Source organism: Malus domestica, chromosome 12 (genome assembly GCF_042453785.1).
Source record: "Malus domestica chromosome 12, GDT2T_hap1".
In the NCBI taxonomy this organism is placed as follows: Eukaryota; Viridiplantae; Streptophyta; class Magnoliopsida; order Rosales; family Rosaceae; genus Malus; species Malus domestica.
Window position 1 is genome coordinate 11827333 of NC_091672.1, and position 17981 is coordinate 11845313.

The 17981-nt window shown below is 42.2% G+C and overlaps 2 protein-coding genes across 2 annotated transcripts; both read right to left on the reverse strand.

Moving 5' to 3' along the window:
* Nucleotides 1–7357: 7357 nt before the first annotated feature.
* Nucleotides 7358–7837, reverse strand: LOC114820213 (splicing factor U2af small subunit B-like). The gene has a single exon (XM_029090758.2). The coding sequence runs from the start codon at nt 7835–7837 to the stop codon at nt 7358–7360; it is 480 nt and encodes a 159-aa protein (XP_028946591.2).
* LOC114820212 (uncharacterized protein At2g39795, mitochondrial-like) lies at nt 7813–8688 on the reverse strand. The gene has a single exon (XM_029090757.2). It carries the CDS (start codon nt 8612–8614, stop codon nt 7853–7855), a length of 762 nt encoding a protein of 253 aa, XP_028946590.1. The 5' UTR covers nt 8615–8688; the 3' UTR covers nt 7813–7852.
* Nucleotides 8689–17981: the final 9293 nt, after the last annotated feature.

Genomic DNA, 17981 nt, shown 5'->3' on the forward strand with positions numbered 1-17981 from the left:
TCCAACCAACAATTGGGCATTTTTCTAGGCCTCAAGGGAAGTGTATGTGTAGTGTCAATTGGAAGAAATTATTTCAGAATTTGGAGAATCAACACAAGACCCGCTGGAGTCACCATCGCCAAATGTCACGGATTTGACCCAATTTCCATCAAATCTTAAGAGAAAAATGAAGGAGAAGAGATGTGGTGATGCTTGCAAGTGGAGATGGGATGAAAATCACCTGAAAAACGGCTCAGAACCGCCAGAATTTCACTAGGTCGACGGGTTGGGTGCGCGCGGGTCGACAAGATCCGGCCGATCCTCTCCTTTTCCTTCATCCTCCTTTCCCTCATTTCCTTCTTCTGGTTGGCCAATCAGCTTCCTCTCTCCTCTCCCCATTTGGCCTTTCCTTCTTCTTTTCCGATTGGGCAGCTTTGCCCAATCTCTCTTTTTCTCTTTTTCCTCTGTTTTCCTTTCCTTCCGATGCCTTCCTCTTTCTTTTCCCATTTCTAATAACAACTAATAAAAATAATAACACATAAATATATATATAGGAATTGCTTAAGGGGAGGGATCCCCATTTTTTCAAAAAAATGGGGACACGCTCCCCACCGTTGGATTTGACTTAAATGAAATCCTGTGGTTGAGATTCTATGGCCTGTGTTTTAATCTCAACCACACAATTTCATTAAAGTCAATCTAACGGTGGGGAGCGTGTCCCCATTTTTTTTTGAAAAAATGGGGATCCCTCCCCTTAAGCTCCCTGTATATATATATATGTATGTATATATTAACCAAAGTAAAAGTACTTCTCAGGTTAGAGTTCCGTAAAACTTTAACCGTAACTCCAAATCCTATTCTGCTCGTATTGTCGAGTACTTCAGAAATACGCTGAAATAAGTTCGTACTTCTCACTATACGTTGGTCAACGAAAGTCAAAAATCCTTCACCTCTAGGGCATTTTCGTAAAATCAGGGACGGGCTGTGGCAAATACTTCGGTCAACCACATTTTCATTAATCAAGAATTTAATTACATAAGTTGAATACATACGCCAAGTAATATCTCAAAAACTAACATGAACATTCCCAAAAATAACAAGTATAAGTCGAATACACTTATGGTGTCCCATCTACACTAAACAGCAATCCAATACCTCCAGACGTATTGAGGTGCTAACAAAAAAGTTTTACCCAGTGTTGTTGGTCTGCCCCTGACTTGCAGCAAAAAAAAAAAAAAAAAAGAAAAAAAAAAAACCTTCAATTGTGCAGTAACATCTTTGTTCTCTTTTTGCAAATCCATTGCGCTCTTAACTCTTTGTTCTTCTTTTGCACAAGGGGTACATGACATACAAAAGAGAAGTTAGTTAGTTAGCTAGACGTGTACAATTTGGACCTAATGTGCCAAACAGTGAAATGTAGCCAGGGTTCCATATTGGTTTTGAAATATCTCCTGCATCAATTGTTGGATAAGTGGAAGAAAGATAGTGAAAACATATTCAATTGAAGATGAATGATCAATAAACCAAATGGAGCTCATATAAACATACTAAACACCCATGTCTTCAACAATATTCAATTAGCAATGCAAGAAAAGTCAATTACAAAGGTAAATGGAAAAGAAAGAGAATATGCATACTAGAATGACAAAAACGGGCATGGGATATATGTTGCTTTTCTACGTTTGTGTGTTGTCGTTGCCTCCTTACGACAACGTTCCTCCTCTTTCCATCAAACTCATTTAACTAAAATCCACTACCTAGCTTTTATTCCAGTTCCCCAACCACCTGTACCACCACTACCACCACTTCACCTAATCTAACGGCTCGCGCCGCAGCATACCTGGAATCTCCCTGTCCCACCGGACGCCATGATGTTGTGAACACGGAAAATTCCTGAAACAAAGAGACAAGAACAACGTACACAAACAAATATTTGTATTTGATGATTTTGGGTTACAATCTCTCTCTATTTTGATCCTCTGATTCGATCTCCGTAAGGTGTTGATTTGTGGATGTGTGATTGATCCAAGGGCCGTCAAGGCTTGATCTTGGATGAACGTTCTTTAAGGGCCGTGGACTTGATCTTGAAGGTGGATTTGAGCGGATCTTCAAAGGGGCTTTTGGGCTTGATCTTTGAAAAAACAGTGATGAACGGATCTCCAAGGGCTTTTGGGCTTGATCTTGAAGAACAGTGATGAACGGATCTTCAAGGGCTTTTGGGCTTGATCTTGAAGAACGGTTGGATGTGTGGATTTGTCGACGTTGTTGATCCAAAAGGCCGTTGGGGCTTGATCTTGGATGAACGGATGATGAACGATGGTGCTTTCTTCAAGGGCCGTCGGGCTTGATCTTGGAAGAACGATGAACGATGAACGAAGAACGCTTTCCTCAAGGGTCGTCGGGGCTTGATCTTGAAGGTGGATGATTGTTGATCCAAGGGCCGTCGGGCTTGATCTTGGAAGAACGATGAACGAATAACGCTTTCTTGATTCTTCGGGAACCTGGATGCTTGAGAGCTTCGGAGTTTCAAAGCTTCAGAGCTTCAAGAGTTTTGCCTAATGATTTTGGTTCCCTCAAATGAATGAATTAGCCTTCTATTTATAGAAATTTTCAAGGCCTAATTTTGAATATAATATTCCATATGAAATAAGTCGTTTCTGCCAGGTGTTGACACGTGTCCTGTTTGATGACTTTTCCAACTTATTTCAATTTTTTGTTTAGACACACGCTACGTGTAAAATTTATGTAATACATGAGCGTTGAAACTTTGATTTATCGGTCAACATTTATTTACCGAAATTTCGATGTCTACAAATGCCCCCACTTCAAGGCGCGTTGTATACATGTGCTTGTCACGTGTAGGAGATGCGTTTTGAAGTCCCTTACTGTAGATGTCGATCCAAGGGCCGTTGAGGCTTGATCTTGAATTGGGCTGGAGATTTCTTCAAGGGCCGTCGAGGCTTGATCTTGAATTGGGCTTGAGATTTCTTCAAGGGCCGTTGAGGCTTGTTCTTGAACTTTTGTTTGAAATTTCTTCAAGGGCCGTCGAGGCTTGATCTTGAAGGTTGAAATTAGACCACAAGGAGCTTCATGTGGTAGATGATCTTTGACTTTGGTAGTGGGTGAATCGGCACATATTTTGTTGCGCTTGTTGACTTTCCACAGCTTTGATCTTGAACTGGGTCGGAGGATTTTCTGGATTCCTCCAATTGTTGATTTTCCACAGCTTATTCTTGAACTAGGTTTTGATTCAAGGGTGGTAGACACTTAATCTTGGATCGGACTTGTGATTTCCTCAAGGGCCGTCGAGGCTTGATCTTGAATTTGGCTGGAAACTTCTTCAAGGGCCGTTGAGGCTTGATTCTTGAAGGTTGACTCAAACACATGGCAAGCAGGCACGAGGTAAAGGTGACAACCTGTTTCTTTGTTCAATCTTTCTAATTCATACCTGAACAGTTTGGTCAACGGTATGATCTTCAAGATTGATGGGTTTTTCTTCAAGTTGGTGACTTAATCTTTAAGGATTCGATTCAAGGGTGGTGAATCGGCACGTGCAGCCCACAACGCCTAGTAAGTCGACCCAAGAATTTGAGGGTCAAAACGAGTTCACCGTCCAGAGTGATTACAACCCTGATGATATGAGATACTTTTGATTTTGAAGAAGTAGCGGATGAATCGGCACGTGCTTTGTTGTGCTTGTCTCCACATGCTTCAATGTATTATTTTCCCTTGCTTTATTTGTTCCTCAGGCAGATGTGGCATCTTCTCGAGTTCTTCATCTCAGACTCTTTCTGCTGAGTTGACTGTGCATGCTGCATTCTTCTCTGCTTGTTTCTTCTGCACGTTGTCTCCACATGCTGCAAGGTATCATTTTCACTTGCCTTATCTATTCTTCAGGCAGATGTGGTAGCTTCTTTGGAAGTACAACAGCAGTGGGAGACGAGTACTCGAGATCAGTGCTAGGTAGGCAATCAGGGAAGGGTTCCAAGCAGTCGGTTCCTTACCCGAGTTTGAGTGGAAGTTCCGGCATATTGTTTTCTTTATCCTTGTCTTTGTAGGTAAGAACAAGGACAAAGGAAAGGATAGGGAGAACGCATGATATGAGATACTCTTGCTTTCTACCCTGGTGATATGAGATACTTTTGCTTTGGAGTCATTGGCTTGCAGAGGTACCCCAAGGAATAAGGAACACTGAGTGACCCGAGAGGCTTCGTTGGGAAGGTATTCTCGGAGATGAAGAAAGGTTATGTATGTCTGCCTCGCTATGGAGGGTGAAGGTGGACAGTTATAGGAAATTCGTTAGTACCTGTAGAGGTACTATTCTTTTACTCGTGTCGGTAACCAATGCGTGATTGATCAGTATGGCTTCACGTGCCTTCTTCTTTATCAGAAATTTTCGACAAATTGTTCGTAATTTTCGTCAAGCTGAGTGTGCGTGTGATAGGTGTTGACGAGGCTGAAAAAGACTGGCGCCTCTTCGATATCTAGGATCGGCACTTCGACAAATTGCCCGTGATTTCCGCAAAGCTGAGTTTGTGCGTGACGGGTGCTGACGAGGTTGAAAAGACTGGCGCCTCTTCGATATCTGGGATTGGCGCTTTAACAAATTGCCCGTGATTTCCGCAAAGCTGAGTTTGCATGTGACGGGTGTTGACAAGGCTGAAAAGACTGGCGCCTCTTCGATATCTGGGATTGGCACTTTAACAAATTGCCCGTGATTTTCGCAAAGCTGAGTTTGCGTGTGACGGGGGCTAACGCGTCTGGAAAAGCAAGATGCTTCTCCGATTTCTGAGTTTGCCTCTTCGATTTTTGAATCGGCATTTTCAAACTCTGAGCTCACCTCTTCGATCTCTGAAATCCCGTCGAGTGCTGCTTTTTTATAGAGGCACGCAGTTCGTTTCAAAGCACACTTGAATTTTCGCTTGTAGAAACTCCCTTCTTGCACTTCTAAGATCTTGATTCGTCCGACCTCTTCTTTCTTCAACACTTTGAAAATGTCTGGACCCTCCGACCGTCGTTTTGACTTGAATCTTGGTGAAGAGGCAGTCCCGCCTTCTCCAGACAACATATGGCGCCCATCCTTCATATCCCCTACTGGTCCTCTTACCGTCGGGGATTCGGTGATGAAGAATGACATGACCGCTGCGGTGGTGGCCCGGAACCTTGTCACTCCCAGAGATAACAGACTACTTTCCAAACGGTCTGATGAGTTGGCTGTTAAAGATTCTCTGGCTCTTAGTGTGCAGTGTGCAGCGTGCAGGTTCTGTGTCTAATATGGCCCAACGCCTATTTGCTCGAACCCGTCAAGTTGAATCCTTGGCGGCTGAAGTGATGAGTCTCAAACAGAAGATTAGGGGGCTCAAGCATAAGAATAAACAGTTGCACAAGCTCGCACACAACTATGCCACAAACATGAAGAGGAAAATTGACCAGATGCAGGAATCTGATGGTCAGATTTTACTTGATCATCGGAGGTTTATGGGTTTGTTCTAACAACATTTACCTTCGTCTTCTGGGGCTGTACCGCGTAGTGAAGCTCCGAATGATCATCCTTTGGCTCCTCTTCTTCCTGGAATTCCGCCGAGTGGTGAGGCTTCAAACAGTCAACCTCCAGTGCCTCTCATTTCTGGAGCTCTGCCGAGTGGTGAGGTGGCACCTGATCGTCCTTGAAGATCCCCTCTTGTAAATTTGATTTGATTGATTTTTTATTTTTTTTATTTTTTATTTTTGTATGTACAATGCAAATTTATGTAAAAATTTCCAGAAAGAAATAAAGAAAAGCGGACTTTATTTCTCTCGATGCATTTGGTTTTTTTTTTTTTTTTTTTTGCTGTAAACATACATATATTATGCACACATACATACATATTAATTTTTCACATGGACTGATCCACCATTCTTTTTTTTTTTTTAATTTTTTTTTTCACATGGTGCCAGAGGCACCAAGACTCCACCAAAATTTTTTTTATATTATTTCTCCTTCTTTCCAGTCTTGGCTTTAAAACAATCAAAACACGGTAAGTGGAGCACCCAAAACCTTTACAATATATATATATATATTTTTTATTCTTTTATTTTTTTTCTTTGCACATGGTGCCTGGTGCACCCCCCTTTTTTTTTCACGTGGTGACAGCATCACTTTGCTTTGCTCCACCCTCTTTTTTTTCACGTGGTGACAGCACCACTTTGCTTTGCTCCACCACTTTTTTTTTTTTTTTTTGTATAAATTAGGATGCTTGGCTGAGGGATTTTGTAGGGAAGGACGAAGACGGACGGAAAGCTGGAGTTTAAGGAAGAGCTTCTCGGCCGGCTAGTCGTTTGACAGCGGTCTTTGAAGTGGGTGGCAGCTGCGAGGCAAGAGACGGAAGAGGGTGCAAGAGAAGAGCGGTGCAACCTTGATGTCGGAGACTTTACCGTCGCCGTTGCTGCTTGGAACTGACGGGCAGAAGGGGATTGCCGCTCATTGTTGATGGGCCCATTCATGTCGTCTGAAACAACACCAGCTTGCCCGTGAACACCGTATTGATGAGCCACCTCAAGCCCGTATGTGGCTCCAGCCCAACCGCAGAGACGGCTTGAAGGATCTGAGCGCCGGGGATGGGGGAGAGTACAGCAAGCTTGCAGAGGTTGAAGAGGAGCTCCGCCTGGGAGCGCTGATCGTTGGCGGAAGACATGAGGTGGGAGATCAGGGTTTAGAAAGGGGCCGGGTCGGTCTTAGCGACAATTTAGACGATTCAGATGAAGTCGTACGGCACCAGCATCAGCGAGTGCATAACGCCAGTCAACTGTAGCGCCTGGAAGGTCCGAGCGTAGGTGGGTGTGACGGCAATGACCGTTTTTGAGGTTGTTGACTCCAAACTGCCTCCCCTGCTTCTTCTAAATCGTCTCAATTTATGCGGTGCGCATTCATGGTCTCGATCGGGTTCGGGTGCGACCACGGTCAGATTCGGATCCCATGCTGCCTGACGATGACCCGGCTGCTGGAGCCAGCGGTGGTGGTGTTCCTGTTGAGATGCCTTTCCAGCTGGTCATCCAAGCTCTTCAGATCAATCCGATCTACCCTCACAAACCCATCTGAGCTTTTCTTCATTTTTTGTTGCTTCTGATTTCAGAAGCTTAGAAATTGAATGAGTTGTTTGGAATGGATCAGAGTTTCAGATCTAATGGATGGCTGAGAGACTGAATTTGGGTGCCTTCTAGGTGCCCCAAATTTCTACAGAGACGAAGGGAGAGGGAGGAGGGAGCAGAAGCTGTGAAGATCGAGAGACAGAAACCTCCAGGACCGAAATTCGAATCCAACCCATTTCGAACCATGACTTCCATGTGGGCGCTCCTGATAACCACCACGATGATGCTTTTGAGGACTGTGGCTATGCCTTCACTTGTTTCTCCCAAATAACCGCCTCCTCAACTCCCTGCTAATTTTCTTCAAGTGCATGAAGTTGCAGTAGCCACCTCGATTGCATACATTTTCTTCGTACTGCCTACAGGTAGCTTCACGAAAATCCGTCAAGGGTGAAAAGTCGACGATGATGGGACGCCCTGCATAGAACCTGCCAGTGAAATTCTGAAGCGCAGCTTGAGCATGTTCTTCCTCCCTGAACCGAACGTACACATTACCAACCATGTGGTCAGCCAAATTGTCACAGATATCCAAGCTTTCGATCTGTCCGTACTTGCTCAGCTCCTCGAACAGATCCTCATAAAAATCCTCGAAGTTGTCCTGGATCTTGCGGGGGTCGAGGGCTTGGCCCTGGGGGTCGACGCCGGGGTTGGTAAGCATATCGGGGCGCTGGTACATGTTGGAGAGGAGGAGTTGTTGACAAAATTCCCTCCAATCTTTTCTAGCAGGTAACATCTTACGGTAAAAGTTTTATGCTTCGACGAATCGCTTAAGTTGCTGCAACCAATTTGCATATTCTTTGTTGTCCTTGTTGAGCATGTACTCATGCAAGAAATTAGTTGTGCTGGGCTTGATTCCTCTCACCTCTAAATACTTGTGGAATGCTTTCTGAAGGTTCTCATCCAAATCATGGAAATCAGGCCCCTCGTAGGCAATTTGATCCTCGGAATCTTCGGGATTTTTCACTGCCAAGCTGTCAATTTGAAACTCATCAGGGTAAGTAGTGACGCTAAACTCGACAACTGGTCCGTTACCCTTGGAGACAGTTACAACCAACGGGATGCTGGATTGGTTGGCGTGTTCATCATTGTCATCATTTTGGTTATCATCGTTGTCGTATTCACCTGTGACTAGATCAGGCATATGAACTTCAACCTGTATGTCTTCACCTTGATATGTTCTTTTCAGCGTCACTGTTTGGATTCCGGGAGTATCTTCAATTTTAAAGGGGAAGGATGATGGAATCTCCTCAACCTTGTCGAGATCCTCGGTCTCCTCAGCGCACTTGATCTCCGACTCGATCACCTTGATCAGAGACTGGTCCGAACTGTGGCTCGAATAGTATCGAGGGGTGGGAACGAAAGGGGTCGGCTGAGTGTGCTTTCGGGAGAAATTGAAGCGGTTGACGGCGGTGGCAACAGCGCCGTGGTAAGACCGCTGGCCACGAGCAAGGCGGCTGGCGAGTGGGGCCAGGGAGGAGGCCGATCGGCGGAGAATTGAAGTGAAAGCCATTTGGTTTGGAGGAGAAGCGAGGCGAGGGTTTAGCTAGGGTTTTAGAAACAGGGCTTTCTCTGTCCCTTGACTCCTTGAGAGGTTTAGTGCGGCTGAGATTTGAGACAAGCATTGGATTTGACCGCGGATTGGGCTTGGAGGCTGCCACTTGGGCCTGGATGGCCTCATTTTAAGAGGCTTGCTGCTGATGGGGTTTCAGAATGATTTTTTTTTTAAATACATAATAACATATGTATTCAATTTTTTTTTTTTTCGAAGAAACTGTAGTTTAATTTTGTACAAAGAAAATAGTAATTTTCTTTAACAAAATAAATTTGTAATGAAATTGACCTTCTTTAATAAAACATTTATTCTTTTGATTTTGATGTGACTGAACTCAAAAAATTGAACATTCGAGCTGCCTACGTACCCCTCCAAAGAAGAGATCAAGTCGTAACGTAGTTCAAATACATTTTTTTTTTCTTTTTGTGTCGTTTGCAGTTTTAACTCATGCAGGCAAGGAGTGTTGTTGTCGTTTGCAGTTTCAACTCGTGCAGACAAGGAGCATTTGGTGCCGTGTTGCAGTTTCAGCTCGTGCAGGCAAGGAGGTTTGGTGTTGCCTTTTATGCTCGTGCAGACCAGGAGCGTTGGTTCGTGCAGTTTAGGCTCGTGCGAACAAGGAGCTTAGTGCCATGCAGTTTAGGCTCGTGCAGGCGAGGAGCCTTGTGTCTTGCAGTTTAGGCTCTTACAGACAAAGAGCTTTGTGTCTTGCAGTTTAGGCTCTTACAGACAAAGAGCTTTGGTTCGTGCAGTTTAGGCTCGTGCGAACAAGGAGCATTGGTGAATTTGTCAAGCAATTTTGGAAAAGCGTTCCTCACAATCTTCATAGCAAGGAGCCTTGACCGCGTGATTGAAGAAGTCTTCGGGCAAGAAATCACGCATCGTGATGGCAACGGACGATCTTTGTGTCGCAATTTTATCATCTTCAACATGTTCACGTTGCTTTGAAGGTTGACAAGAGCTGCTTTGCCCCCTTTCCGATTGGCAAACTTGTGGAGGAGACGTATGCTTCTTGTGCAATTTCTTAGGAGTGACTTGAGTCCATCCTTCAACTTTGCTTGTCTTGGAGGATGCCCCCAGCGGTTGAGGTGAAAATTTTGAGTCGGAAGAGCCAGAAGTGAAGGTGGTATAGTTTGAGTTCACCACATCGTCAAGATCTAGCTCGATGATTCCTTTCTGAGCCAGCTTCATGATGAGATCTTTCAGTACGAAACATTTTTCTGTCGGATGACTGATGAAGCGGTGGAATTTACAGTATCTTGGACTGTTGGTACGATTCATTTCTTCCGGCCGTCTGCACTCAGGCAAACTGATCACCTTCTTGTCCAACAGGTCATCTAGCATGGCAACCACATCAGAGTCGGGGAATGGATAAGTCTTCTCCTCAAGCTCCTTCAAAGTGCGTCTACGCGTCTCTTGATCACGAAAAGCTTCGGTTTGAATCGCCTTGCCTCGTGTGGATATTTTGACGGGAGATGTGTTGACCGTCATCGCTTCCTTGGTGGGTTTCCATGCAGCATTTTCCACCTTTGTCCCAAGAACTTTGTCGTTCTTGTAGTCGGTGATCGGTTCTTTCTTCCCATGATGGGCGATGCTCAACTCCATGTTATGGGCGCGAGTGGCCAATTCCTCGAAGGTCCGATGTTTAATGCCTTGAAGGATGTATTGCAAACCCCATTGCATGCCTTGGATGCACATCTCGATTGAAGAGGTTTCCGAGAGCCTGTCTTTACAGTCGAGGCTTAGAGTGCGCCATCTGTTGATGTAGTCAATGACTGGCTCGTCCTTTCACTGCTTTGTGCTCTTTAGCTCTAGCATGCTCACAGTGCGGCGGGTGCTATAGAAGCGGTTGAGGAATTCCCGCTCTAATTGCTCCCAGCTGTTGATGGACTCGGGCTCTAGGTCCGTGTACCACTCAAAGGCATTGCCTTTCCGCGAGCGCACAAACTGCTTGGCGAGGTAGTCTCCCTCCGTCCCTGCGTTGTTGCAAGTTTCGACGAAATGTGCAACGTGCTGCTTTGGGTTTCCTTTTCCATCGAACTGCATGAACTTTGGTGGTTGATAACCCCTTGGCATCCTTAGGGCATCAATCTTCTTGGAATAGGGCTTCGAGTAGAACAAGGAGGTATGTGAGCTCCCTTCGTACTGTGCCTTGATGGTGTTGGTGATCATCTCTTGCAGCTGCTGGATAGAAAGAGATCCCATGAGTGCCGCTGCTTGGTCTGACTCCGACTTCACATCGTTTTTCTCCACCTGAGGCTCCTCTCATTCGTCGTCTCTTCTCTTTAGTAGATCATCCTCTGGGTCGGGTTTATCACCGTCCTGCGCCTCCAGTCGGTTGACCAGTGCTGCAATTTGCAAGTCTTTTTCTTCCACAGTTCGGGTTAGCCTTGCGATCGCTTCATTCATTTGAGCCAGCTGTTCATCGATTGAAGTTGCTCCAATGGTCATGACTTGCATGGCTGAACTGTCGCTTGAATCGGCATCGGAGAGCATGGATTCGGAGTATTTCCTTGGGCTTTCCCCCCTTGGTGCCCTTAGTGAGGCTAAGGTGATCAAAGGCTCGTGCCTTCGGTGCTTTTGTTCCCTTGGCAGAGTTGATGTAGAGGTGAAAGAGGCGGCAGAAGTAGCTCTTGCCATGCTTCGAGTCGTGATGCCCACAGTGACACCAGTTGCGACGAGGACGCTCTTGTTCTTTGCGCCGGTTGCGAGAACAGTTTGAGCCTTCCTTGATGCCATTAATTTTGGAAGTGCACTTGAATTTCTTGAACGGAGAAAGAGATGAGAGGTAGAGATGTCCCACTGGGCGTGCCAATTTGTGAACACGGAAAATTCCTGAAACGAAAGAGACAAGAACAACGTACACAAACAAATATTTGTATTTGATGATTTTGGGTTACAATCTCTCTCTATTTTGATCCTCTGATTCGATCTCCGTAAGGTGTTGATTTGTGGATGTGTGATTGATCCAATGGCCGTCAAGGCTTGATCTTGGATGAACGTTCTTTAAGGGCCGTGGACTTGATCTTGAAGGTGGATTTGAGCGGATCTTCAAATGGGCTTTTGGGCTTGATCTTTGAAAAAACAGTGATGAACGGATCTCCAAGGGCTTTTGGGCTTGATCTTGAAGAACAGTGATGAACGGATCTTCAAGGGCTTTTGGGTTTGATCTTGAAGAACGGTTGGATGTGTGGATTTGTCGACGTTGTTGATCCAAAGGGTCGTTGGGGCTTGATCTTGGATGAACGGATGATGAACGATGGTGCTTTCTTCAAGGGCCGTCGGGGCTTGATCTTGAAGGTGGACGATTGTTGATCCAAGGGCCGTCGGGCTTGATCTTGGAAGAACGATGAACGATGAACGAAGAATGCTTTCCTCAAGGGCCGTCGGGGCTTGATCTTGAAGGTGGATGATTGTTGATCCAAGGGCCGTCGGGCTTGATCTTGGAAGAACGATGAACGAATAACGCTTTCTTGATTCTTCGGGAACCTGGATGCTTGAGAGCTTCGGAGTTTCAGAGCTTCAGAGCTTCAAGAGTTTTGCCTAATGATTTTGGTTCCCTCAAATGAATGAATTAGCCTTCTATTTATAGAAATTTTCAAGGCCTAATTTTGAATATAATATTCCAGATGAAATAAGTCGTTTCTGCCAGGTGTTGACACGTGTCCTGTTTGATGACTTTTCCAACTTATTTCAATTTTTTGTTTAGACACACGCTACGTGTAAAATTTATGTAATACATGAGCGTTGAAACTTTGATTTATCGGTCAACATTTATTTACCGAAATTTCGATGTCTACAGATGTTTCCCAAGTTCCTCTTGACTAATTGACACATCCCGACCCATAATGCCTATTTAGACTCTGAATCGAGCTGTGATGATCGACACCTGGAAGGTGATGAAGTCATAAAGTGTAGTGTAGTGGAAAATGTGAATAAATTTAAACCTAAAAGTGCCTAATTTGAAAAGTGCGATGTGAACAGGAATGAACTCATTTCAAACGTGATGACAAATCATAAGTGAAGTACAGTAAAGTGGAATGAGAGTTATACCATCGAAGGTAACCACCTATACCAATATTTACCAAGAATCCTCGTCCATACAAAAGTGGGCCTGAAGATAAAGTTTGATAAAAACCTTTCTGAAAACATTGTAACCCCTCACCATAAAACAAATATAGTTTCCAAAAAATCATACTACATATAAGTATGAAATCAAATGCATGCCAACAGTAAGTCCAGAAATATGCCACAACACAATATCTCAACGGCAATATAAATATAATCATGTGCACGCAAGTCGGAGTCACCTCATGTGACCTGTACGACTGCACCTATTGCTCATCCATCTATGCTAACACACGAGTCGGAGTCATCTAATGTGACTTGTATGACAGGGCTAGGTGTAATAATATACATTCTAGTGCTACGATTACGTGAAGGCTAGCTCTATGCGCATCACCTACAAGTCAGAGTCGCCTAATGCGACCTGTACGATAAGACTAGCACCTACTTGGATTCAAGGCGAGCGTGCGGTGCAAGGTGAACATCATGTGAAGGACTGGCCCTGACCTGGGGTGAGAGCACTAACACCGGGTGTAGCAATGATGAGCAAGGTTCTAAAAAACGATAGGCGCTAGTCGGGCGGCTAGGCGGGGTCTAGGCGGCCTAGGCGGATTTAGATAAATTTCTTGTATATCTTGTAAATAAGTGTACACTGACATTTATAAAAAAATTATACTCGTATGAAATCCCTGAATAAGATAGTAAAAAAAATAATAAAATGTGTATCTAACAAGTCTAGAAAATCAATAGAACTTATGCTATGAAACAGCCTGACAATCTAATATTTTTTTTAATGGGAAAAAAAATAATAGCACTTGATGCTATGGATGGATTGAAAGGTGACAACCTTTTTTCTTTAGAAAAGTCAAGCTAGCTGTCCAATTGGACAGAAACAAAAAAAAATTAAATAAAATAATTTGAAAGTGATCACGTGGGTGTGGAAGGAAGAGAGATAAATTAATTTTTTTCTCATCTTCTTCCTCTTCGCAAGAACACAGGCAGAAGCTCATGAAGCCCAGAAAAATCAGAACAAAGCTAATCTGCATTCATCCTTTCTCAAGTTCGAACACATAAAAAATTGAAAATTCCAAACCCCCTAGGCCACCTAGTCGCCCTCTTGGGCCGCCCAAGGGCCGCTCAGGTCGCCTCAGCGCCCGCCTAATCCATGTCCCGATATTGCTCCCGATTATGCATTAATCCCGGCGGTTGGCCACTGCCCAGCGCCTAGGCGGCCGCCTAGGCCGATTTTTAGAACACTAATGATGAGCCATTATATGAAAATGAGCATGCCATAACTCAATCATTCCAAACAACACAATAAACTCACCTAAACTTACCTACGCGTCCTGTAGAATTACTTAGCATTTCACAACAGTGCAACATTTCTCATAACATAATTTAATCATGGCATGTAGTGCATAAATCAATTCAAAAGCATTTGTGGAAACTATCAATCATACACACACACACACACACACACACACACACACACACACACACACACACACACACACACACTACAAAAAGGAAAAGACCCACTCACTGAGGTCCGCGCTACAACTTCCTAGCATGAATATCGAGGCGTCACAAATTTTTTGGCGCCTGCCACGAAGTTCAAAAGTGAACAGAAGATGGTCAATTTCGCCAATAAAGTCGGCGGGTGCCTAAAGTTTTCAGGCGTCGATTCGTCACCTACGGTGGTCCAATGGGGTCAAGGTTGGTCGAGATTTACTCCTGAGATGATGGGCTACAAAACCCAAGTAGTGGTGTCGGCCATCGCTTTGCTGATTCACTGGAAAAATGAAAAGGGTGGCTGGAGCACCATTGGTTTTCATCGGGTTTTGTGACCTTGCACCGCCACATACAAAGGTTAATCAATGTGGTTCTTGGTTGGGTTTCGTAGAGGGGAGTGAGAGCTTTAAGATGGTGGTGGTGGTGTTGAAAAATTCCACTGAAGTTGGCTGGAATCGATGACGGAAAATGGGAGGTTGCGAGGATGGGTAGACGGGAAGAAGAGGGGTACACTCTTTCTCTTCTCTTGATTGGCTCTCTCTCTCTCTCCCTCTATTTTCTGATTGGTCCTCCCTTTCTTTAACTGATTGGTCCCTTATTTTCTAGCTTAAATCTGATTGGTTTCTTTCCCACAAGTTGGGAGTTAAATTTATTTATAACTAAACTTTAAATAACCAATTTCAAACGTCCGTAACTATACCGTTATAATCCAAACTCGCAAACGGTTTTTGCCTATGCGTTCGTACCATAAAGTACTACACAAATACGTTAAAAGAATAATTTGTACGTCTCACTACACACAGGTCAATGAAAGTCAACATCCTCACCTCTAGAGGCATTTTCATCAATTCACTCATTTAAAATTACTAAAATCGTAAAATTGAGGATGAGTGTTGCACTAAAGATAAAAGAATTGAGTATTCTGGATTATGTTAGTGTTGAAATAGGTTTGTTTACATTAACTTTTGGAATTAATGAATTTGTGGCCTTTGTTTGGTATTCTGATTATTTTGGCATTAGAGTCTACATTGGAATTTGATTTTGATTCACAAATTTTTGATAAACCCCAACAAGAAATTTAGGAATGTGTATTAGTTTTTTTTTTTTTTTTTTGGGTTTTTTTTTTGGGGGGGGGGTGTTATTCGGATTACTTTTTTATGACTCTCTCTTTCTCTCGGATATCTGCTTTTTCTTCTGTCTTTGCATATTTTGTTTTTATGTTAATTTTGGAAAGTTCCCAGCAAATGCATGTGAGTGTGTGTCTTTTTTTATTTATTTAAATTTTTGATTAAATTGTATTTTGTTGTGAAGTAGTAAGGGGAAGTGGAAAATGGATTGTATAGATTGCAAAGTTCCCACAATTTTGATTCAGAAATTTCTGATAAAGTTCCCAACAAGAAATTTGGGAACGTACATTAAGTTTTTTTTTGGGTTTTTTTTTTTCTTCCAATTTTTGGGTTTTCATTTGGGTTATTCTCTGAACATTCTCCTTTTCTTTTACGCTTGGTTTCGTATACAACGTTGTCACGTTGCATGCAAAACGTTGCATGCAAATAAATAACCTTCCAGAAAGCCCACAAGCCACTAAAATGGCAACTGGCATATCTGCTTATTTCTATGTTTCAAAATCTGGGTTTTAGATATTTGTTTTGTTAATTTTGGAATTTGACTCCTAAATTTTTTAAAAGTTTTGAATTTTTTTTGTTATTTAGGATTCAAGATTGGATTCTCTCAATTTCTGGGCAAAAGAAAATAGGGAGAGAACACCAATGTACCTGAAAAAGTTGAACTTAATTGTATCGCTGTTTCATTTTCAAATATAGTTAGGAGACTTTATCCTAGAAATGATTACAAATTTTGGAAAGATCAAAACATCAGAATACGTTTCATGCTAATACAGATTTGGTGCTTTCTTAAATTACATGCCGAAGTTGTATTTTAGTATACATGAGACGAAATGCTTATCTCAATTGATGCTTAATGTTCCACACAGTCTCTCAAATTTCTATAAAATTGACTAGTTGTAAATGTGCTGAATGTATTTATCATATGATTAATTCCACTGATAAAGCATAAGACTTTTTCAGATTAATTCCATATTTAAAGCGAGCGAAAAATATGATTACATTTATTTGTGTTGATATGAATAACCCATGAATTTTTTTTTTGGTATTAAATTACAAATAACTAAATACATACGTGTCTACACTTCTATTCTATCACATGTATATTGGCTTCCAAATTTGTAGCGCAATGAAGATAGATCTGTTCTGAAGTTTGTTACCTTTTCAATCTAACAAGAATATCAAAGTTCGTGTGTGCAAGATTTGGATACCAAAAGTTATAGGAAAGGATAATAAGTTTGGCGGTGTCCAGTGTATATTGGTTGATGAAATGGTAAGCAAATATTTTTTTTCTTTAGTTATAATAATACCATATTCTATGAATTTGTCAGTAATATTAACCTAAATTCTACTGAAAGGGTATATGTATTTTAGTTATTTGCGAACTTACAAATGACCTTTCTTGAAGAATGAAAGAAATTAGATTTCAACTTTGAATGGATATTCAATCAACCTTGAAAAATGGTTTCAACAGAAATGATCTTATGATCTAAAGCAATATTTGATGACAAGGTAAAAGATATTCAATCAAGCTCCAAAGCTTCTTATGAAATAGTGGTAGAATTTCAGGAGGAAGATACGACTGCTCAAAATTTTTTATTGACTCCACCACTTTTTTGAAAAAAAAAAAAGTTAAAAGTATGTCTCTTCTACCTCTTCATCCATCATTGTCACAACATCACATATTGAAAGTTCCGCTCGGAAGACTCTTTTCAGCTCCGAGACAAGAAAAAAAAAAAAAAAAGGTAAGAACTTCCACAATAACTGAATAAATATCTCATTCGCATCTATATTTTCACATTACCAAACATCTACTAATACATTAATCTTTTTTTTATTTATATGGATTTAAGGGAAACTAAAACTTTTGAAGAAACTGATGAACAAAATATTTTAGACATTAAAGATTTTTGTCACATCCCGGTCTAGGCCCCCACCACATCCCAGGCTCGACTCAGCCGTAGCACGATATTGTCCGCTTTGGGCTCCGACCACGCCCTCACGGTTTTGTTTCTGGGAACTCACACGAGAACTTCTCAGTGGGTCACCTATCATGGGATTGCTCTCGCGCGAACTCGCTTAACTTTGGAATTCCGATGCAACCCGAAGCAGTGAGCTCTCAAAATGCCTCGTGCTAGGTAGAGATGGGAATATACATATAAGGCTTACATGATCCACTATCCTGAACGATGTGGGATGTTACAATTTTCCCATCAAATCTCAAAAAAAAAAAAAAATATAAAAAAAAAAAACCAATGCTTCTCCAAACAAATTTGAAATAGTCTCTATTGTTTTCAAAACTCAATACGTTACATATATTAGTTATTAGTACATATATTTTTAGAATTCAAATTTTATCATATTTCTTATACAAAAATATAATCTCAATCTACAGGAAAAAGAAGTACAAAGATGAATGATAGGAGCATATTTATGTGACTTAGTTAACTTGTTTTCTTGCATTTTCATAGCTAGTTTCTGTTTATTATAGTGATTTAAGCTATTTTCGTGTGTTTGTAGGTCCAAATGACAAAGTTGGTAAGAAAGTGTAATTTGGAGCATTTTGGAGCAGTTTTTGGGCCAAAAATGGATAGCATATGAATGGAGCAAGGTGGATGGACGTTTTT

Coding starts and splice junctions, on each gene's coding strand:
- LOC114820213 (XM_029090758.2), bottom strand. CDS start 7,837: ATGTTACCTGCTAGAAAAGATTGGAGGGAATTTTGTCAACAACTCCTC.
- LOC114820212 (XM_029090757.2), bottom strand. CDS start 8,614: ATGGCTTTCACTTCAATTCTCCGCCGATCGGCCTCCTCCCTGGCCCCA.